At 42.7% G+C, this 24,530-nt stretch overlaps 1 protein-coding gene across 6 annotated transcripts in view; it reads right to left on the bottom strand.

Moving 5' to 3' along the window:
- The window catches only part of AP1S2 (adaptor related protein complex 1 subunit sigma 2), a 56,692-nt gene extending 34,004 nt beyond the window's left edge, over positions 1–22,688 (bottom strand). For 3 of the 6 annotated variants that reach the window (XM_014573471.4, XM_014573472.4, XM_075914243.2), the window contains exons 1-3: positions 20,923–21,101; positions 11,758–11,866; positions 10,876–11,013 (exon numbers count right to left, since the gene is read on the bottom strand). In XM_014573471.4, coding sequence (XP_014428957.3) covers positions 10,876–11,013; positions 11,758–11,866; positions 20,923–21,101 — 426 coding nt within the window. Of the gene's footprint in view, positions 1–538; positions 689–5,518; positions 5,657–10,875; positions 11,014–11,757; positions 11,867–20,922; positions 21,102–21,529; positions 21,741–22,453 lie in introns of those variants that run through there. The other 3 variants (XM_014573474.4, XM_014573475.4, XM_075914237.2) reach the window with 3 other exon arrangements.
- Positions 22,689–24,530: the final 1,842 nt, after the last annotated feature.

The following is a 24,530-nucleotide window of genomic DNA, read 5'->3' as shown; positions in this document are numbered from 1 at the left end:
TCAGCTTTACTATAAGTAAACAATCTTAAGCAATTACTGAAGGACCAACAAAAGCTGTTGCTTACAGGGGTGCTCTTTTAATAGAGATAGAGGAAAAATTATGTTTTCATGCACTTGTGGAGATCCCTTAAACAGGTTAAAATATTTGGAGATTTTATTTTGCTAGCATTATTTATAAACATAATTGTTATATACTATTAAAGTCATATTACAACCTTTAAAATACCATATACAATTCTACAGTCTACATATAGGTGCTCTTTTAAACTGATGGTTTCCAAGTTGAGTTATTCTTCCTCTGATGGGAAATTCTAATGGAATAATTAAGAGATTTCCAAAATAACCTCCACACACACATTACTTATCTCAGTGGGGAAGAAGATTTTAAATACAACTCCCCCTTCCCCTGAAACATTTACCTTCAAAAAAGTAGAGTAGTAAGAGATTGAAAATGCACACTTATCCTTCTTCAAATACAAGAACAAGTAGCCACTGACTGAAATTAGGATGCAAGATATTTTTTAAAAGAGTAAACAAATATGGTTAATTGTTGATTTTAATGCAGCACATAAGTAAGTAATATTTAGTAAAGGACCATACAATTATAAAATATGAATAAAAAATATGGCAACAAATAACAACCAATTGTGATTCATCAGGCCTTTTGACGCTCTTGTTGGAACTTCCCCTGAAAACAAACAACAATATTCAAAATGAAATATCCAACGGCTAAGCTGAAGACCTCTGGAGAAATAAATATCTCCAAGTGAAAATGTGGGCTGCACAAGGTTTGGGAAATTCTAGTGAAAAAAAATTCACTTACATTACAAAATTATTTTGAAGTGTGGTTACTAGAAAAAAAAATCACTAACTCATACACATTTAACAGTTATGTTCTTTGTTTAATAATCACTGATGGTAATTGTTTTGTTTAAGGAGATTCATTCTTTAAATATTATTAAAATATATAATAAAGTATCTGTAACTATACTTGTGGGATTGCTTGCCCTTTTATTTTATCCTCGTGCTTCAAGGCTGATCATGAATTGAAGACAAAAAATTCCACACTGAATATTGGAACTATTATGTAGGTTTGCACAATAGTCATTGTTAGAGACAATATCTTGTATTAATGGACCATCATTAAATTACCAAATGGCAATTCCTATATTGCTAAATGAAAAACTGACACTTCATTACTGTTCTGTACTACACTCAGATACAAGGGGCATAAGGTAGTATCTTTTACTGGACCAAACATATGCTTGAGGGAGACAAGCTTTTGAGAGTTCTTCGGGTCTGGAAAAAAGATAACCAGAATATCACAGCTAACTACAAGGTGGGACAGATTGTTAAAAATAAGGGATTTACAAATGCTGAAAGAAACCTCTTAAAATGAAGTAGGCAATTAACCTATTTTTCAAACGTGAAAGAGCTCAAGCTTGTCTTTTCCTCCAACAGAAGTTGGTCTAATGAAAGATGTAAGCTCACTAACATTATCTTTCAAATCCTGCAATCAACATGCTACAACAATGAAAACTATATTGTTTGCCTTATTTACTTATGTGTCGAGCATTATTAAAACAATTAGCAGTTAACTGGAATGGTAAACAAACATGAAATTGGACACATGACCTATACTTATCCACAAAATATGATGCATGAGGTAAAGTAAAATTACTTTTCTGCTGCTCAGTATCAAGACACAAATTAGCACAAATGCAAAAGCATTTTATACTTAGGGAGGAAAAATGTCACCAGAGGGTGAAGAGTTCAGCTATGACTGCAAACGCAAAATACTGTTTTTCACAATGGTATGCCTAACTGTTTTGAGTTATAAAACTCACTGGTAACTGCAATAAAACAGGCATGTTTCATCAAAAAAGGACCCTGTTCAGCAAAGCACTTAAACTTAAAGGCTGCATCTAGACTGGCATGATTTTGCGCAAAAGCAGATGCTTTTGCGCAAAATCTTGCCGCCTGTCTACACTGGCCGCAAGTATTTGCGCAAGAACACTGGCTTTGTAATGTACAAAATCAGTGGTTCTTGTGCAAATATTCTGATGTTCCTGCTCAGGGATAAGCCCTCTTGCGCAAGTATTCTTGTGCAAGAGGGCCAGTGTAGACAGCAACGTTAATTTCTTGCGCAAGAAAGCCCAATGGCTAAAATGGCCATCGGAGCTTTCTTGCACAAGAGAGCGTCTACACTGGCATGGATGCTTTTGCGCAAAAGCAAATCTTTTGCGCAAAGGCACATACCAGTATAGATGCTCTCTTGCACAAATACTTTTAACAGAAAAATTTTCCGTTAAAAGTATTTGCACAAAATCATGCCAGTCTAGACGCAGCCAAACTGAACTACAATACTAAAGTGTTCTGCTAAATGAAGATTTACTTAAAACTATGCTTAAATGCTTTGCTGAACTGATGCTCACATCATGAAATCTACAAAGAAAAAATATATAATGAAAAACATTATCTACACAGAAAAAAACCCTGTATGCATAGATTAGAAATTCCTATAATTCTTTTGAAATACTATTAGAATATCAGTATCAAACCAAACAGAGTAGAATAGAGGAACATGGCATGGAAAACTAGTTCTGTAAATATAATTACAATGCAACGTGGTTAATATCACATCAAGACCTGAAAAATTTTACCTCAATGTTCCATAGTTATGGATGTGAGTCGTCGACAAACCGATAAGCAGTTTATCGGTTAACACTATCGACTACTTGCACCCTAACCCTCACCCCCACCTCCTTGCTGCAACTCTGCAATATTAAGGGACTGGGGAGCCAGTGTGCAAAGATGCTGGCTCCGTCCCTGGTCCCGCCTGATCTCAGCATAACAACCTAACCCCCGGCCCATTGAGGCTCCAGTGCATTATTAGGGACTAGGGAGCTGGTGCCAGAGGATGCTGCCTCAGTGTGTTGGATCCACACACAGCAAATGCTGCAGACCAGAGCCCTGTGGAAAAAGGCAAAACTTTCTTGGTTTCACTGTATTTCACAAAGATTTAAAAAAAAAAAAAAAAAACACACCCTCCCCCCACACACACCCCAAATCAGAGTAGGCTTAACTAGGTAACCTTCCTGCTTCCCCCTCCACTAAAGGAGACAGAGCACTAACACATTTCTGTGGAGTTTGCTTCCCGTGCTTGTGAGACTTATGAGTAACTGAGGTACCATGAAGAATCAAGAAATTACCCTAGAAAACAAAGATCTGGCATCCACCCTTAATGGTTTTCAGTCTTTTCCAGCGCCCCCATTCCCCACCCTACTGTGGGCTGAAATGGAAGTAGACTGTCCTCTACCTGCTGACTCACATAGCTGCAGCTCACACTTCCAGTCTCTCTCAGCCGAGGCTGCATGGAACGGAATGCTCCTTTGCCGGCCAGCTATTGGGACTTCTCTTGGCTGTCATAGGCAGTCTGGCTAGGAGTAGGATGGACACCTCAAACTTTGCCCTCCCCCCAACTCCATCTGACCCACTGATCCTTGCCCAACTCTCTTTCACACCTCTCCCTGCCAGGTCTTCTTCAGGGTCCAGGTAGCTCAGAGGCACCTCATTAGTGGGACAACAGCCATGCTTGCCACTAATTAGATGCACAGCTCTTCATTTCCTCCTGTGCAGGCACACAAGTGTGCACTCCACTGGGAACTAGGGGCTGCCAGCCCCTCTCTTGATGTCCTAGTTGCAAGCCCCACACTTGGGGCTATACTTGTGCCCTGCTTAGGGCTCCGTTGATGCCCAGCATCCCTTCTTAGCATATCTGGCATTAGGCTTGACCCTGCCTACACCTAGGGTCCCCACTACAGATTTTCCAGTGCAAATGCCTCACAATGAATCAGTCATACTTATGTATTCTCTTTCAAATGCCTTTATTAACAAACAAAACCAGCCCAGTCTTAGTGCAAAAACTGAACTGTTAAAATCTTGTGCACAGTAACCCTGAGGTATCCAAACCAAAAACCACACAACATCAGGTTACAATTGCATTACTACTACTTATTTTTGTTAAGAAAAAAGAACGTTTAAATGGTTTGATGTCAGCCTTGAGTGAAGCCAATTAACAGAAAGGCCAGCGCTAGAAAACACAAGTTCCAAAGGCACAGAGGTTCCTGGAATGCATAGGTAATGGGAAAGTGCTAGGCTTTGGCCTTCTACCACGCCAAAGAACCGCATTCCAATGAAGGGCAAGACTCCCAGAAGTAATTTTCCTGTTCATTTTCCACAGCATTTCTCCTCAATATCCTTTTTGGTGTAACCTTCACCTAGAAGCATCACAATGACACATTTTTTTCTTTGGTGCTAGCTCTAATGCCTGATCTGGCTCAGCATCTCTTAGTTCAGCCCCAGCACTTGGAGGTTCTTCTGTTTCCAGTCTGATGCAAGTTCAAGAAGCTTAGTCTTAGCAGAATCATGGACAGCAGATTAAAGAAACCGCATGCACTTATGGTGTGGATCCAACAAGGAGGCAATGTGTCAAGGTCACTGTGTCATGAGACACTCCAGAGGAACTTACAGCACCTTTGAAGGTACTGGCAATTGTATTCTCAGAAGCTTTACTTTTCAGGTGAGTGTGGAGAAGACTGTTGCAAATTGGGTAAATATTTGAAACTGACTGACTGTTGAGCAGACATGACAGCTGTAGCATACTTTAAAGTGGAAAGCACTGATAAGACATCCTCTATTAGTTGCCATTGTTCATCGCACAGCTGAAGGGTGAGGGCATCAGCCTGTCTTGTTACAGTGCTTTCAGAAACCACAGCCGTTATTGCCCACCTTTTCTCAGAGTCTTTCAAACATGTTAGACTGAATTCCAGCAAGTTTTACATGACTGGATCAGATGGTGTTTCTGAACTTGAAGCGGAGTTTGTTTTCTTTCCAGTGTTTTGGTGGCCATGGTGCTGTGATGGAAGTGCGCAACTAGTTTATTCACTGCTGTGATCGCATTGTGCATTTGTTTCCCAAAGAAGCTATTATTTATGGCTAGCTGCAAGGCATGGGTAAGGCAATGGACAGATTCCCATGTAACAAACCTTGATGAGTTAGCACACACAATATTGCTTGCATTGTCATTCGTGTACGCCAGGACATGGCCTACCAGTCCCTGTCTTTCAACTACAGCACATAATTTTGCAGCAAGGTTTTCTGCTGTATGTCCGCCTGGGAGACTGTTGGGTTTGTAGAACTACAAATTGCAGCTCCCAATTTTCAATGTAATGACAAGTGACAATAATGTAGCTTTCAGTAGTTAATGCAGTCCAGCAATCAGTGGTTAAAGCTACTGTCACAGCTTTGTCCAATTTGCCACGGAGAGACTTCAAACAGGCTTTATAGCAATGTTCTAATTGCAAGGTCATTGTTTGTCTCACAGGCACATGATATTTGGGTTCCACAAAGCTTATCAGCACACGGAAAATGGTACCCTCAGCGAAACTTATGGGAAGCATGTCTGTAGTGATCACGGTGCACAACAATTCCGTCAGTTGTTCCTCATGCTGTGCATTGCATTTTCTTGAAGAACTGCCAGAAACAAATGCTGTCCATGTTTTTTGCTGTGTGCTTTCTGGCTCACATGAATCAGGCGGGTGGTTTCAGCCTCAAATGGTTGCGCATTGATCCGTACTCCATGCATACTTTAGCTCTGCAGAACACAGTTTACATGTAACAGTGTCTCCACTAAGTTGTGTGAAATAATTCCAGGCAACACTCCTTTCTGATCATTCCATCTTAACTATCCAGTAGCTGTCACCAACAGTAAAATAAAACAAAAACTTCAATGCTGTTTGAACTATGAAGAAAGCTGGCAAGGTGTACAAACAGGTGGGACACCAACTGAATTTTTTCTGCATTTTGCCCAGGAAGACAAGGACAGGTGGTAGCTGGTTGAAGATGGCTACCAAAAGTGTGAGGGCAGAGGAAGACTTGGGGTTGGGGGTGGAAACAAAAGGACACCAGCAAAGAGTGAGGGAGGGAGAATTACTTTGCAGAGTGAAACAAAGACATGTGGTAGGAGAGATAGGAGGACACAACAACGTGAGGGAAGGGGAATATTTGCAGATTAGATAAACGTTGAGAACAGCAAAGCCCAAGTAGGGACCAGCAGCCCACATCAATAATGCTGATGCCGAGACAGGCATAAAGGAAATTAATGGCAGAAAGTAACAAAGAACCCCCAGGTCCCATAAACAGCCAGGACACTGAGCAAGCCAGAAGGTTAATTATAGGAAAACCGAGATGGCTGACTGGCAACAGAAACACTGCAGGGGGCTGAGACGCTATAAGTAGGAGAGCCAGGACTGAGCCAGTGTCCTTTGGTGTCAGCTCCCCAGATCCTTATTACTGCAGAGCTGCAGCTAGGTTGATGCAAGGACTCTTCACGAGCTAGGACTGAGTGAGTATAGATAAAAATTCTATCCACAACTCAATGAGCAAATTACCCGCATCTTAACATCCCTAGACAGCACCAGATACAAAAACACTCAAAGTGCTGTCAGTGTGGAGAGTGCAAAGAAGGACTCTAAAGAAAAATGAGCATCAGTAGAGCTCTGCATGGATATAAAAATGTGGAGCCACATCCAATCTGCAATTCAGATTTTATTTGTATCTGCACAAAAAAATCTTGAGAGGTAATGAAGAAGAAACACCAATAAGCAAAGATGGGACAAGATCCCGCATGGAAGAAGCAGGCAGCAGCAGGGATAGTGTGTGTGCTCAAGTAGCAAGACTGTCACATTTTTTATTTTATTATTAGTCTCTTTTGAGCTAGGGATGTTAAAAACCAATTAATTAATCCAATAGTTGATGGGATTTCCATTGACTATTCAATTAGTTGATAAAGACTATCACGCGTTCTGCCTTTAAAATGTACAAGAGCCGTTCCTGGGGCTCTTGTACATTTCAAAGATTTAAACGCAGCATGGAGCCTGAAGCCAGCGGGGAATCCCCCACAGATCCCAGGCTCCATATGGGCGCTTCCGCTTTAAAAATGTACAAGAGCCCCAGCATGGAGTCTGGGATCAATGGGGCGCTCCCTGCTGGCCCCAGGCTCCATGCAGTGTTCCAACTTTGAAATGTACAATAGTTCCCACTGGGGCTCTTGTACATTTCAAAGAGGAAGTGCAGCATGGATCCTGGGGCCAGCAGGATACTCCGAATCCCCCGGTTAACCCTGGGCTCCATGTGGCGTTTCAATCTTTGAAATGCACTCGAGCCCCTACTGGGGCTCTAGTACATTTCAGAGAGGAAGCACCGCCGCTGAGCCGCTACCCCATCCCAATGAGTTGGAGCTGGAGAGAACCGGCTTCTTTGATAGAGGCAGCAAGGGGGGAAGCAACTAGTCAACTAATGTGTTGACTATCCAATAAGCTTTTGCTTATTGGATAGTCAACTAGTCGATTAATCACTTAATCCCTATTTTGAGCACTATTGTTTCCATTCCTACATACAGAAAGAGGGTGGGGGGGAAGGATGGATCAGCAACTACCTGTTGGATTTCCACACTTGTGGAGGCTTCTGTCCTTTTTTAACAATGTGCTTGGGTCTCTGCAGATCAGTGCTCACCAGGCAGATGAAGGGGGAGAGAAAGGGGCTGGGTAGGGCCAGCATTCAACCTTTCCTGCAGGGAGATTTAGGACACAGCTTCTTGAGTCCTTTCCCTCCTTCTGTGTGGCAGGAAGAAGTGAAAAGAACAGGGCTGCGATGGTATCCTCTTCACTATCTGTGGATATGCAGGGCTAGAAGCTTCAGTACAAAGATGTTAGTCTCCAAAAACAGTACATTACAGTGAGATGAGGGCTAACAAAATTTAGGGCTGCTTTACACTAGGAAATTAAGCTGGTATAACTACAGACTGTCCCCGACGTGTGACGTGATCAGTTCCAGGAATAGCGTCGCAAGTCAGGGGCATCGCAACTCAGGCCCACATTTATGACAGGCGTCGTACGCCACCGTAAATGTGAGGACGTAAGTCGGGGGATTTCGGCCCTTTCCGCACTTACGGAAAAGGTCGTAAGTGTGGGGGGTTGTAAATTGGGCCGTCGTAAAGTGAGGGCCTGCTATGTGTCAGTATTGAGCAGGGATCTAAATTGTTAACCTTAACAGGTGAAGCTTTTCCACTGTGAAGCCTTCTCCCTAGGAGCCATGACTTCACTGCAGGCAGTACTGTAGAAAGCTTATTTAAGCTTTGTACTGCAGAATCTACAGTGCATGCAGCCGTGTAACCAGTAGGAGTTTTAGCGGTTACATTATTAAACAACTTTTACATCTGTGCAATGTCTTTAAACTGAACTGACCCCCAGCATAGATAGCACTAGGTCAATAGGTAAATTCTCCCATCAACCCAACTACTGCCTCTCCAGGAGATAGGAGTGCCTATCTTGAGGGAAGAAGCCCTCCTGTTTTCACTGAAGCACTACAGAGGTACAACTGCAGTGTTTTAAATGTGAACAAGCTTTGAGTGTTTTTAAGAGAGTATAACAGCACTGAGAGTTTAAGTACACCATACTCCAAAAGGTTCTCTAGAGTACAAAGCATCTCCTAGAAAACTGCTGGGGAATACAAACGGACAAATCTCTAAGGGGGCAATTCACTCTTCAAAAAATGGAGATGGATTATTTACGAGGTCGTTTCCCATTTGTAACTTCTGCAATTCTTTGATTCTAGGGAAGCAAAAGCTTTAAAAGTAAAACCCCATGAAATGTTTCCTGAAATGGATACTTTAGTAGAGTACAAACAGCTAAAATTTCAGCAGTTCTGTAGGATCCACCTCATTAGGAAATTTCCCTTTTATCACAATAAAGTAGTGATGAGAAACAGGATTCTGAGCATTCTTTGAAAGCAGGAATAATTAAGCTTCCCACACCAAAAAGAAGGATATATCACATAGATGCTAGTAAACTGTATCTATGAATATGAACTTTAGCTGATATGCCATCCTCTCATTTTCACCTCAAGTTATAGGCTTACAAAATGCAACTAAACTGTAAGGATGGAGAATAAAGAATGGCATGAATTTGCGATCCTATAATTTAACAATAAAATATTCATGCGGCAATAGCTCAGACGGCAGGAAGAGACCCTCAAAACTATGGAATGCTCACGATAGATCAATAGAAAGCTCTCGCAGACAAAACACCACCACAAAATGCTCACAGGACAAACATAGAAAAATATTTTGCATTTATATAGCATCTTTTACCAGTGACCTCCATTTTACAGTAAAAGCCCTTTAACTCAGCATGGAGAAATAGGGGGTGCCAGTAAACTAAAAATGTCATTTAAGAGGGAGGGATTTAGAGTAGGGGGGACAGAGTGCAGGGCAGGGGACAGACTCTGGGACAAAGCTTGCATCCAGCATGGCATTCGGGCCTGGAAAGGGCGTGGTGTGCTGAATGGGGAAAGGAACTCTCTTCTGACAGCCCCCACAAGCAGCCAGGTAGGTCTGCTGCAAGCCTCCATCTGCAGGTGCCACCCACCGCAGTTCCCGTTGGCAGCAATTCCCAGTCAATGAGCTGTTAGCCTTGGAGTTAGTACTCAGGGTGGGGGAAATGGAAGCAGTGTGCTTGCCAAGCCACTAACTAACCACGTCTCTACCAGCAACAGCAAAGATAGGGAGCCACTGGAAGTGAGCGCCTCCCATCCAGCATCCCGAGCTCCTCCTGTGACCCAACCTCTGACCCAAGACCCCTTTTGGACCCTAACTCCCTCCCAGAAAGTGCTCTGAAACCTCTCCCTCATCCCAACCTGCTATTAGCTATGCACCAACCATCCTATAAACTGGACTTTCCGTGCAGATCAGAAATGGCAGTTTATGGAGCTTGCCAGTTTGTGAAGTGCCAGATAAAAGGGCTTTACTCTACAAGCCTCAAAATTTAATATGCACATGAGATGGGCAAGTTGTACATCCCTGTGACAAACTTGTACACAGAAAAGTTAAGTGACTTTCCTAAGGTCTTACTAGGTATTAATGACAGGGTCGAAAGTGCCAACTCGTTGTTATGACCCTGAGATCATAATTAGTGAATAAAATACAAAAGGGCTGGTAGAAACAAGAGGACTTTTTTAAAAAAAATTACTTTATTACCAGGGATTTTGCCAAACAATTAAAAGATAATTGCTTTCCACACTCTGGGTTTAAGAGCTGAGTTCATATACTAACAATTCTCCAAAGTCAGAAATGAACAGTTTTATTTTTTTTTTCCAATAACTGAATAACGGGTGAAGATTTGAATACTTATTCTATTTCATTCTACATATTTCCATGACTAATGACTATTATTCTAAGTTTATAATGCATTTCTATTTTAAAGTAAATTAACTGTAGCATTAAGCCAATGTCTTTAGAATAGTTAATATTAACTATACCTGAAAGAGCCTCAAAGAAGAGAGTCTAGCTTCTGGATACGAGCAATGAAACAGTAAAGAAGCACACATGCATCAGATACGACAAAAAGCTAGTGATAATTATCAAGATAATTAAAGTGAAATAAAGGTAAATCTAAGGAAAAGATATGGATAAAATAAAATAGCAACATCTGTAAATATTAGGTATAAGCACAGAAAAGCAGCTTGCAATTTTAGCAAAAAACTTACAACATAGGGACAATGACTAAATAAATCTAAAGTTGTAAAAAGCAGCAAACCATTCAGTAGGTTACATATGTGTATACTGAATAAAAGTTTAAAAGAATAAAACTGAAGGAAAATCATATGACAGTACATACACTGCACACACAAGAAAACTAAATGGAGAGTACATCCTAAGCATGCTAAAAAGCACTTTCTACCATATTAGAAAAGTGAGAACCTTCCTTTGCCAGAGTACAGCAAACTGATGCTTAGGCAGAAGTACCATTTGCTTACCTCTTGTAACAGATCTGCCTGCTCAATGGCTTTGAGAACATTTTTCTTGGAGGTCTCCTGAACTTCCCCTCCCAACAGGAACTCATCCAGAATAAAATAAGCCTTTTCAAAATTAAAGATGATATCAAGTTCACACACCTGAAAAACACAGTAAGTGTTATAATGGGGGAAGTAGCCCAGTCTTATTAAGGTTGTCCTATGCTTCCTGCCATTAGATTCTCTCTCTTGCTCATAACTTAGCCCAACTTTTTAGCCTTTGCCGGAGGCTGTATCTTCGAAAAATTTCAGCCAAAACGGTTCAGTCACTTCTGAGAACGTGGTTAGTGAGGCATACATCTTGTACATGTTAAAAAAAATTCTTGTGATATTTTTGTTATGATAAGCTCCAGTACCTCCATGTTTTGGAATCGGTATTTAAAATCTGGAAAGGAGGCGGCAGTGTCAGGGATGGGCCTTTCACTCTCCCCATGAGAATCCACCCAAATGGACCAAATCACAAGCATTTGAAAAAACACAGTTCATATCTGCTAGTAGAGACTTGCTTGAGCTTCATAACTAGGAGGTTGAAAAGAACTTTCCCTAAAACTGTAGCTGAAGGAAAGCAGATTGGGGAAGGTACCTGGGAAGAAAAGGGAACAGGACAGATGACCATCTGCTGACCTGACAAGGGTGTTGTGAAGGTAAGTTAGTTACCAAGTTGGTTTGGCAATATAAGTGATGTAAGATTTGCCATATCCACGTCCATCAGAAATCCATATCCAGGAGCAAACATCACTTTTAAAAAATATTTTGTATACTGAATTAGATGATGTACTTGCTATATTAACAAAAGCACAACAGAACTTTGTAAAAATGAAACCAAAATCAGAACCACTAACTTACACTGCCAAAATACTTGTCAAGTAGTTCCACATAACGATGAATTATTTCCAGGGTTATCAGTTCATTGTCCTGATCTTCAATAGCACAGCAAAAGTAAAGACTTGCATATCTGCAACAACAACAAAATTATTGTTAGTATAAAACCACCAATGCCTATGTCAGTTAAATTACTGCTCCTGAAAGATACCAAATTGTCCTCAATCCTGGAAATTAAGATCTGTTATCCTCAGAAGCAGCAGAGTAGAGGCAGCAGCACCACAAACTTGCCCACACAGTATGCCTGCTGTGACTAAAAAATAACTGGCAGGGACAACCTCCATGGATAAAATAATTAGGTTATTAGTAAGCATGAGATTTACTGATATGCTTTCTGGTTAAAACCACTGCCAGTGAACTCCAGTGGTGACCAGTCTGCTGGGCCAGCGCACCCAGTGGTGGAACCTAATGATCAAGTCAATATGGTTACCCAGTTAAGCGCTCTCGTCTAATCAGTTAACCATTTTAACATCTCTACAAATAATATTTCAATTTAATAACATACGAATGGCCATACTGGGCCAGACCAAAGGTCATATAGCCTAGTATCCTGTCTTCCAACAGTAGCCAATGCCATGTTCACCAGAGGGAATGATCAAAACAGACAAATCATCAAGTAATGTCACCCATTCCCAGCCTCTGACTAAGACTAGGGACACCATTTCTACCTATCCTGACTAATAAGCATTGACGGGCCTATCCTCCATGAATTTATTTAGTTCTATTTTTTAATCCTATTAAAGTCCTGGTCTTCATAACATCTTCTAGAAAGGAGTTCTACAGATTGTATGAAAAAATGCTTCCTTTATTGTTTGTTTTAAACCTACTGCCTATTAATTTCATTTGGTGACCTCTAGTTCTTATGCTATGGGAACAAGTAAATAACTTTTCCTCATTCACTTTTTCCACACCAGTCATGATTTTATAGACCTCTCGCAGTTTCTACCCCTACCCCCAACTCCTCTTTTCTAAACTGAAAAGTCCCGGTCTTTTTAATCTCTTTTCATATGGCAACAGTTTCAACCCCCTATTCATTTTTGCTCCCCTTTTCTGAACTTTTTTCAATGATAAGATATATTTTTGAGATGAGGTGACCACATCTGTACATAGCATTCAAGATGTGGGCATACCATGAATTTATACAAAGATAATAAGATATTCTCGGTCTTATTCTCTCTCCCTTTTTTAAGGATTCCTAATATTGTTTGCTTTTTTGATTCCTGCTGCACAGGGAATGGATGTTTTCAAATAATTATCCATAATGACTCCAAAATCTCTCGAGTGGTAATAGCTAATTTCGTCCCTATCATTTTTATTTTATATAGATATAGATATAGATATAGATATAGATATAGATATAGATATAGATATAGATATAGATATAGATATAGATATAGATTAGATATAGATTAGATATAGATATAGAGAGAGTTGGGATTATATTTTCCAGTATATGCATTACAGTAAACTTCCGATAATCCGTCACCTTTAGGACCCAGGGGGTGCCGGATTATCAAATATGCCTGACTATCGGAAGGGGGGACTATGAGGGGTCTGGCCCCAGACTCCTCATAGTCCCCCCTTCCGATAGTCCGGCTCTGCCCCAGGCATCCCTAATTCAGCCGCTGCTGGTCAGTTTCAGCAGCGGCTGAATTGGGGACACCTGCAGCAGAGCAGCTGGAGTGCTGCCAGGTTCGTCCGGTAGCGCCGACCCTTGGCACAGCGAAACCAACCAGGCAGCACCCCAGCTGCTCTTGGGGACGCCTGGGGCAGAGCAGCTGGGGTGCTGCCGGGTTGGTCTGGCAGCACCGCTCCTCGGCGCTACGGGACCTACCGGCAGCACTCTAGCTGCTCTGCCCCTAGCTTCCCTGATTCAGCCACTGGTCAATTTTAGCAGCGGCTGAATCCGGGAAGCTGGGGGCAGAGCAGCTCCAATGGTCTGGCTGCCCGGAGCACATCGGAGTTTTACTGTACAGGCATTCCCCGGGTTACATACAAGATAGGGACTGTAGGTTTGTTCTTAAGTTGAATCTGTATGTAAGTCGGAACTGGCATCCAGATTCAGCCGCTGAATCTGGACACCAGTTCTGACTTACATACAGATTCAACTTAAGAATTCCAGGCGTCCCCAAGTCAGCTGCTGCTGAAACTGATCAGCAGCTGATTCCAGGAAGCCTGGGGCAGAGCAACTCTGCCTGGGGCTTCCTGTAGTCAGCTGCTGGTCAGTTTCAGCAACGGCTAACTTGGGGACGCCTGGGGTAGAGCAGCTCGGGTGCTGCTGGGTTGGTCCAGTAGTGCGGCCACTCTTCGGCGCTACTGGACCAACCGGCAGCGCCCCACCTGCTCTACCACAGGCCCCGGGCTTTGCTCCACATCTCCCTGGTCTGCTGGGGGGGGCACTAGCTGCATCCCCCCCAGCAGACCAGGGAGACGGGGAGCAAAGCGGCGGAGGACCCGGGCTGGACCGCGGCGCTTCCAGATCAGCGCCGCGGTCCGGCCCGGGTCCTCCGCGGTTTTGCTCAGCGTCTCCCTGGTCTGCAGACCAGGGAGACACTGAGCAAAGCCGCGCAGGACCCGGCCGGACCCGCGGCCGCTTCCAGCTGATCTGGAAGCGGCCGCGGGTCCGGCCCCGGGTCCTCCGCGGCTTTGCTCAGCGTCTCCCTGGTCTGCAGACCAGGGAGACGCTGAGCAAAGCCGCGCAGGACCCGGCCCGCGGCACTTCCAGCTGATCTGGAAGCGGCTGCGGGTCCGGCCCCGGGTCCTCCGCCACTTTGCTCCCCGTCTCCCTGGTCTGCTGGCTCCCGCAGACCAGGGAGACGGGGAGCAACTTTTCTCGCCCCGGAGGAGGCGGGCGGCGGGACCAAGCGTCCCGCCGCTCGAGTCCTCCGGGGCGAGAAAATCCCCGTTCGTAACTGCGGATCCGACATAAGTCGGATCCACATAACTCGGGGACTACCTGTACTTTGTATTTATGAACATTAAAATTCATTTGTCATTTTTTGCCCGGTCACCTAGTTTTGTGCTATCTTTTTGAATATCTTCACACATTGCTTGGGTCTTAACTATTTTGAGCAATTTAGTATCTGCAAATTTTGCCACTTCACTGTTTACCCCTTTCTATGGCCTTTTTAATCACTGGCTTCTCTAAGGTCAAATAGAGATGGCTAAAAAATGAAAAGAAAAAAATTTAGCTTTTTCTGTCAAACTTGATTTAACAGAAATAGAAACATAGGAACTACATTGTTAATAACGCAAAGATTTTTTTAATACATTACAAAGCAAATTATGTCTTTTATACACAGTTGTATAAATCGCTTTCTACTGGCTTGGTTTTTAAAAGGATACAGAAGCCTCACAACATAAGATATAAAAATCTAGATTAGAAATAATACATTAGGGTTTAAATATCAGTCTGGAGAAACAAGAATACTTGTGTGCTGTTTTAGCACATTAGTCTGAAGCTTATTCTAATTACTAGCACACAAAGCAAGTCTGTCTGAATACTTCTATTCTGTTACTCAAAGCACATGACTTCCTCCACATTCATTTTAATGTCAGCTGAGTATTGCTAGGTTCAGCTAAATTGTTTCTCCTCTAATGCGTAAGGATAATTTGAATCTCATGACAACAGCAGACCTTCATTTCAAGTTAAACGAGTAGTAAGCTCTTACAAGAACAGGCCTTAAATATAATCTAAACAATTTGAATTGTTTCAGACAAAACAGCTTTTGTGCCACTTAAAAAAAGTACACTCGCTCCACAACACGATTATAATAGAGTCCACAACTAAGATTTTAAAACTAGAACCTTTTCTGAGACCATTTTAATACATAAAAGTATGTCTTGAGAATATGAAAGAGTACATAGCCTACAGGGGTGGGAAACCTTTTTGAATCAGAAGCCACTGACCCACAGGAAAAAAAAATCAGTCGGGAGGCTGAACAAAAGAAGTGAGAAGAAAAAAGCAAAGCGAAAAAAAAAAAACCCACCATCTGAGAAGCAGAAAGATACTTCCCCATATTCTCCTCGCACAGGAAAGCCTTGGAGGTCCCAGGCTAGTTTCCATGGAGGGAGTTACAAGAGAAGGCGGTGTGGGACTGGAGCACCAGCATGGGCTGCCAGAGCTTCAGGGGCTGGATCTAGGCAAGCCAGGGGTCTAATTCGGCCCCGAGCCTTAGGGTCCCCATCCCTGGCCTAGATCTTTCTTCTTTAAAGACTATACAGTTTGTTTTTATGAACATATTTAAAGGCAAATTAAAAGTAGGAAACATTCTATGGTATTTAGGATTAAGTTAAAGCAAGCATTAACTAAAACACATTTTCAAGTTCTACAACATGCAATTTGGAGGGGAAACCTACTATGTTTTAAATAATTTTTGTGGATTTGTTTGTGCAAACACAAGTCATATTTTGTGATTATACAGATAACACATTTTGCATAAACAATCCTGCTACTTAAATAGCTGAATGAACTACTTTTTACACTAAAATATGCTGGGTGAAAGGTTTAAATAATTATTTTTGGCTTTCATTGGACAAAAGTCATGACTATTATCAAGGCTCGCCAGCCGCGCTGTCCAGTGATCTGCGCATGCGCAGATCGGCTGAATCCGGCTCTTCCAGGTTGCAATCTACTCGCCACGAGCGAATAGATTGCATTATTTGTCGAGCTCTGACTATTATGATTAGAGTTCATAAAAGTATTTGCTAACAAAATTAAAATCGAGTCACCTATTCAATTGTCATTTTAGTGCAAAGAAAATTTTTACTTTTACAAATCACAAAGTAATTGAAATTAGTTCTGGAAAGAGTAATGGAAGCTTTACAAGTTTCTGATTCAAATTTACTGTGCATGGTATTCAATAAAATACTGTGTGAAGTTGAAATCCCATAAATTTAAAACTGTTCTTTAATTTCCCTTCTGCAAGCACATTAATTAAAAAAACTATTACATATATTCTAATTTCTTGGACTTTCCTATAGGTGTAATCTAAGCAAAATGACTTTGCCTGGTCAGCGACAGGCCTCACCTGCTAGTTTTAAATATATTTAAATACAAAAGCATCTAAGCTGGCACCTTTAATACAAAGGTTAAAGTCAAAGTTGCCTTTAATGATACACTGGCTAGGAAGAAAGCAGTCTTTCAAAACAATGTCAGCAATAATCAAATAATCAAAACAATAGTAAGCCTGACCTCTTAAAGAAACACTCCCATATTCAGAGGATACCACTGGCAATCTGGTAGCAGACCTATGTAACTTTGTTCTCACCCACAATTATTTCCAATTTGGGGACAACTTATACTGCCAGATCAGCGGCACAGCCATGGGTACCTGCATGGCCCCACTGTAAGCTAACATCTTTATGCCTGACTTAGAACAACATTTTTTCAGATCCCATCTCCTTTTACCCCTTCTCTACTTACGGTACATCGATGACATCTTTATGATCTGGACCCATAGGCAAGAAACACTGGATGCATTCCATAGAGACTTTAACAACCTACATCCCACTATCAATCTCAGCCTGGACCATTCTACACGAGAGATCCATTTCCTGGACACCACTGTAAAATTACCAGTGGTAAATTAGACACCACTCTCTACAGAAAACCCACTGACTCAGAGTTACCTAAATGCCTCCAGCTCCCATCCACAAAGAAAAAACAGTTTTCACAAAGAAAAAACAGTTTCTTGCCATTTCAACCAGACTGGGCGTTGTTTCAATGACCTTATTACATGCATCCTGCTTCAAAGAGACTTTAACACCTGACTACAAAGAGAAGCCTCAGAACTGTCATTCATGCTTAAATTTGACACTTTACGAATGGGCCTTAACAAAGATGCTAATTATCTTACCCATTACAAATATAGCTTCCCCAATTATCACCCCTAATATCATTATCTCAGACACTAATCTCCACCCCCTGACCCCCCCCCCCCCCCCCGCTCTAAAATCTGATTTGTCAATTTTATGTGTGTTCACTTTTTTTGATTGTATCCCTTGGTATGTATGGTCATGCCGATTTTCTTCCATAATTTGATCTGAGGCAGTGGGTCTGGCCCACGAAAGCTCATCACCTAATAAACCATCCTGTTAGGCTTTAAAGTGCTGCATAGTCCTGTCTGTTGTAACAAATCAGATAGTTTTAAACATGTTTTGAATAACTTTTTTATGCATTCAGAATATTTGATAACTTTAGTTTATTAATTAAAAACTAAAATGTTATTTGCATTTTACTTGCATATCATTTGCTATCCAAAGCTCAAAACAACCACAAATAAAAAAAATCTAGCAAATAAATGCATTAACTGTTTTCTAACAATGCATATGTTAGAAAAATTAAACATCTGAATAAATGTAAAGTAAGCAATAGAACTGCTTATATTAATGTGCATACATAGTGTTTCCTCCTACTTTACAAAAAGCAGTATCAAATTAAATATAAAGGCTATATTTAGTTACAAACTAATTTTTTAAATATCAGTGAGAAACCATTTCTCTTCATGAGTAAAAAGAAAAAACAATTAAAACTGATTACTTTAAATTTTCTTTGTACCATGCTCTGTAATACAGCCGGTCCCCAAGTTACGAACGGGTTACGGACCAAACACTTGGCCATAACTCGAAATGTTTGTAAGTTGGACCCCATTGAGTTACATTGCGACTGCGCTGTTTGTAAGCACGGGTTGCGTTTGTAACTCGGGGACCACCTTTATGACCGCTTAATGGGAGGTCTGGTCATAAATGAGAATGGTCGTAAATTGACCATTCGTAACTTGGGGAACGGCTGTATCTGAAATTCTAAACATTTAATAATTAAAGAAGAAATATGTACAAAGCATTCAGCCATTCAGACTATTAGAAACACGTGAAGAACTACCCCATAAAACTAAAAATGTTAAATATTGTGTATTTTTAACAATTCATGTTTTTTACCAAACATGATCCAAACTATCACCAAAAATGGGATAGATGGCAGAACTTGATAGCGGATTAGTTCAGGATCCTCTGTAGCATCATCAAACTTGCATCTCTTGCTAACGAAGATCATAACTCTTGCCAAAGTGTGTCAATTACTATAGAGTGTCTGGTTTTCTTTAGGCTACCTGCTTATGACAAAGTCTACAAAACCTCTCCCAATATGAAGGATTGCTTCCTTTTAAGGCTGCTCTTGGGCCACCAGAGGTTGCTTATTCCATTTGCTTTTCATTAGTATATTTGGAAAATGTACTTCTCCCAATGCCAAATACACTTATACCTATCAGACTAAGGCTACATCTAGACTGGCATGATTTTCCGCAAATGCTTTTAACGGAAAAGTTTTTCCGTTAAAAGCATTTGCGGAAAAGAGCATCTAGACTGGCATGGATGCTTTTCCGCAAAAGCACTTTTTGCAGAAAAGCGTTAGTGCCAATCTAGAAGCGGTTTTGCGCAAGAAAGCCCTGATCGCCATTTTTGCAATCGGGGCTTTTTTTGCGGAAAATAAATATCTGCTGTCTACACTGGCCCTTTTGCGCAAAAGTTTTTTGGAAAAAGACTTTTGCCCAAACAGGAGCAGCATAGCATTTCCGCAAGAACACTGACAATCTTACATGCGGAAATTCAAGTGGCCAGTATAGACAGCTGGCAAGTTTTTCCGCAAAAGCACTTGCTTTTGCAGAAAAACTTGCCAGTCTAGACGCAGCCTAAGTGTTTTTTATCTATCACTACTTAAACACAGTCCTCTTAGTAGTATTCTTTGAGCTGCACAAGAACCATGACTATCCAAAGCTGAAGAAAAACAAGGAAAAATAAACAAAGGAAAAATTAAATTACTTCCCCAACATCAAATAATTTTCCATAAAAAAAAAAACTACAAACGCAATTGTTTTAATAAATTCCTCAACTTAATTCCACCTGTTGGTGAGGAGAATGAAACTAGTGATTACAATGGATACTATAGATCTTTGTTAATAGGTTATAAGGACTCAAAGTATGTATGCATACCCCCTCTCTCAAGTACTGCCTAGAAATGTTCCATGATCAATTAGCAAGACATAAAAGGCACACATTCTATATGCATGCTTCAAGTGATACAATATCCTCTTTCATTCTGAGGCACTGATCTTGCTAATATAAGCATACCTTTACTCACATGTTTTAGACTGACAATCAATGTCAGGACTGATATGAATAAAGGTATACACAATTACAAAAAGGCAGGACCGTGGCTTAAGTGTCAAATTCTTTCTTGAATATAGCTATACTATTTGCCACAATACATCAATATTATTTACATAATAATTTCATTTCCATTTTTAAGGTGGAGAAATCTATGCTATCAACAGAAAAGTCAACAACAGTAGAGCAAAACATTTATAGCCCAAGAAAGAATTACAGTAAATACTAAAAACAAACCTCTGATGTTCCCTGATTTTCCTACTTAAATATTAAAACTGAAAGAATGAAACTCCTTTTATAAAATTAGCTTTTGGCAGGATGCATTTATTTCTTTCATCTCAATGAATTATCAATTACTGTAATTTTTGGAGAAAAGCAATTTCACTGCCGTTTTGTATTACATTCAAAAGGTCTGCAGAATCAAAACATTCCACCTTAGTATTTTGCTTGTAAACAGATACAAAGAGAGCTTTCTAAGAAAACTGCATAGTATTTTCACCCATAGAAAACTGATCTTGATTTCTCAAAGTGAAAAAATATTTTTTTACTGATAGCAAAAATCTAATCTTATTCATATATATGAGGCCTTTTAGAACCAATTATGTTGAAACCAATTTAAATCATCCACTGCTGGAGATAAACATATTTACATAGAGTTTAATCATTCTAAATATCCATTAAATCATACATGTTTTCCTATTTGTATGTCTTGTTTTACTTAGTGCTGAACACAGAACCAGAAAGAATCATTCTCTCAAATTTAAGAAAATCTAATCTCTGTTCTTCAGCACATTTCTAAACGCATGAGTGCTCTTTACACATGAATGCTTCCTATTAGATTATCAAATTAGATCTAAGAAAAAGCTCAAAATGAGCCTGTTTTCATAACCAGTAAGGGAGAAAACATACCACTTCTATTATTATTTTTTACATCTAATAATTACAAGCTTAGTGAGGCAGAACCACCTTTTGTAGACAATCTTCAGGTCTCTCCACTCCAGGAAGCTGCACATTTTCGGTTTACGAGCTAGCACTGTCTGAACAAGTTCTCTTGTTATTTTTTTCTTCTCTTTGTCAGACAATGGGACATACCACTTCTGAAGTCTCAGCTTCCCCTGACGACTAAAAAGCAACATAAACTGCATCTGTTGAATTAACAAATAAAAGTGTAATTATTTGTTCAGCTGTACTGAATGCAAATAGTTTAAAATTAGTTTCATTGGTTGAAAAATATTTTAATGTAGAAAAAGATAACCACATATTCCCCCAAACACAATTGAAAATGAGATGTATCAAAGACTGACATGCTAAAGCTATCTACAAGATATTTTAAGAGGTGACCACTGTCTTAACTAAAGCATGTTCTATATAGAAAAATGAAGCACTGTTGATAAGATGTCCACAACAGTTTGAACAGTGAAGATGTTCAAGAGTAACGTGTAGACAAAGAAACAGTGTTCAGGAATTTCAAAAACAGAGGTTAATGTCACCAGATGCTGAACACATAAGTCTGTGCTTGCAGCTTTAGCCATGTTCAGCACTAGCGCATTCACATATTTTTGCTGATACTCACGGTCATCAACACAGCTGTTCCACTGTAGACAAATGAAAAAAAAATGCACAATCACCTGCCTAACGTCAAAATCTAAATTCACTGTCGACTGGCTTTTAGGCATTGAATGAAGAACACTTTTTTCCACACCATTGTTAATTTATTCCAGTGTGTGAAAGCGCTTGCAAGACACTGATTAAGACTCCTAACATCCTAGGAGGAGGCAACCCTTTTCCCCGTATGACCAACAAGGAAAATGGAACAAAATGAAGAGGCCGGCTAAGGACCGCTGTGCCAGGTCGCAACGCCCCCCCTCCCCACCCCACCACCACCACCACACACACGGTGTGATGGGACTATGATGTTTGAGAAACCACTTATCGGCAGCGCGTTTTCTTGCGATGATGGGACCGAACGTACTTTTGGGGGGTTTTTGGGGGGGTTTCTGTTTTTTGTTGGGGTTTTTTTTTGTTTGGCCTCTGAGGTCTGTTGAATGGAAGAGCGAGGGGCCGCACCAGCACCACCCTGTCGGACGGGTCTGCTTCTCCCCAGGTCCTCAACCCGACCCGGAGGCAGGGCAGGCAGGATGCTCGGTCCCAAGCGGCTGCAGAAACGGAGCCGCCCGGGGGCAAAGCACCGCCTCGGCCCCAGACTCACCCCCCTCCCCCTCCGCCCCCCCCGCCACGAGCCGGGCCCGGAGCACGCCCCGGCCGGGCAGAAGGGCCCGGGGCAGGCAGGTGGCTTCGCTTTACCGCCGCGCACACACCGGGAGGAGAGAACCCTGCGCAGCCCCCCCCCCCCCCCGGTCCCGTTAACTCCCCGGGGCCACACGCGCCGAGCGGCTGGGGGGGGGGGGTCTATACCCCGGAGTCCCTGCCCGAGCAGCACCCCCACCCCCAGGGGACACCCCAACGCCTCTTCGCGGCCGGGCCCGCAGCCGCTTACCGTGCCCACAGGAGGAGGCGGCGGCGGCGGCAACAAGCGCGGGGCGGGCGGAGGGAGCCTCCGGGAGTCTCCGGCTCGAGCTCGTGGCGCGCGCGCAGCTGGGCGAGAAACAAACAACCGCCCCCAGGGCGGGCTCGAGCCGGGAAGGAGGGGCCGGGCGCGGCGAGCAGCCCGGGAGGGAGGGGGCAGGAGCGAGCAGTTTCTTTCCGCAAAACTTTAGTAGCTCGGCGAACAGAGGCGCCAGCGCGCGCGAGGGTAAGAAGGGCGGGGGGAGTTGCGCGCACCCGGCTGTGGGAGGGCAGCGGTTGGAGCAGCCAGTCAGCGAGTCGGACGCATAGGCAGGCCGGGAGGTAGCCTAGCAGCTGCCAATGAGCGAGCCGGGCGCTCTGGGCAGGGCGTGAGGGAACGAAAGGAGCCAATCATCGAGACAGAACCACAAAAGGGGTGAAAAAGAGAGTCCAGCAACCAACCAGAAAAATCAAAGACGGAGCCTTTATTTGCGGTATCCAATCACCGACGGAAACGCAGATAGGAAAATGACATCAGTCAATCAGGAAGCTGGAGATAAATTCCGCTAACACAGAGCCGGAAGTGGCTGAGCCAGGGGTATTTATTGCGCATGCGCCACTCATCCCGAAGGGAAACTTATTAGGCAGCTGATAGAGTCTTGCGGGTGTTTCCAGAGCGGGAGCCTGGGGAGGCTGGTGTGAATGGGTGGGGGAAGGAGGAAGCTGAATCCTTTGCCTCAGGGGTTTCTCAGTGGCTGTTCAGGGTGAAGGCAGGGCAACTGGCCATTTCCAAACGCTGCAGAGGGGTGGCCGAGTTAGTCTGTAACTGGGAAAACTTAAAAAACAAGGATTAGTCTTGCAGCACCGTAGAGAGTAACAAAGCGTGTAGCTGCTAGCATGGGCATTTGTGGGGACACCCCTCTTCTTCAAACCAATTCATATGAAGAAGGGGGCTGTGCCCATGAAAACTCAAGGTACCATCTACACGTTTTGTGAGTCCCTTAGGGCAATGGTCCTCCCACTGGGGCATTTGTGTGTTCCCGCCAAGTGCTCGGGGCTGGCGCCGTGTGGCGCATGTGCAGTGCTGAAGCCGGCCCCAGGCTCATGGCGCATGGGGAGTGCCAGCCCCAGGCGAATGGCGAATTGGCCATCCCGGCCCCCAGGCATGCAGCTATGGGGAGTGCTGGCCCCAGGAGCGTGGCCAATTGGCTGCCCCAGCTCCCGGACATGCAGCTGTAGGGTGCGCCAGCCCCAGTATTGCGGCAAATTGGCATCCATGCCCCTGTACACGCAGCTATGGGGGGGGGTGCCGGCTTTGGGCACACAGCTATGGGGGGGGTGCTGGCCCTGGGTGCATGGCTCTGCAGAGTGCTGGCCCTAGGCTTGCTGCAAATGGGCGGCCCCACCCGTGGCCACGTGGCACATAGGGTTGCTGGCCCCAGGCACGTGGATCATGGGGAGGTGTGGCATATGCGTGCCCCCGTGTGCACAAGTGTCCCTGCTCTCTGGCGCCTAGCAGACGAATGGCCTTGCCCCCTGGCACCCAGCAGCTTCAAATAGTTGGGGACCACTGTCTTAGGGTATGTCTAGACTACATGCCTCTATTGCCAGAGCCATGTATATTAGTTTACTAGACATACCCAAATGCCTCGTGGGATGAGGTTTACCAGGGCGGTCGACAAATGCCTTTGATGTCTACCACGGAGCATGCAGACTAGCGCGCTGAGCTGACAAACAGCTGATCAGCTCAGTGTGGCAGTCATTTTAATTTAAATGAAGTGGTGATTATTTAAATCCCTGCTTCATTTGAGTATGTCTAGTAAACTAATCTATATGGCTCTGTCGCCAGAGCCATGTAGTCTAGACAAACCCTTAGTGAAATAAATGGGGTGGCTTAGGGTTTTGTGTGTGTGCTTTTTTTTTTTTAAACAAATGCATAGCTGCAATGAGTCTGCAAAACTGGGACTAGATTGTGTCCATGTGCAAAACTGCTGAATTTAATCATGCATAATTTAAAACCTACTCAACAGACTTTTTGTGTCACCTTTTTGAATGACAGTTGAGCTTCA

This window comes from Pelodiscus sinensis, chromosome 1 (assembly GCF_052426305.1).
Source record: "Pelodiscus sinensis isolate ZL-2025 chromosome 1, ASM5242630v1, whole genome shotgun sequence".
NCBI classification, from domain to species: domain Eukaryota; kingdom Metazoa; phylum Chordata; order Testudines; family Trionychidae; genus Pelodiscus; species Pelodiscus sinensis.
Note: the sequence above shows the minus strand (reverse complement) of the source record. Positions and strands in the feature narration are given on the sequence as shown.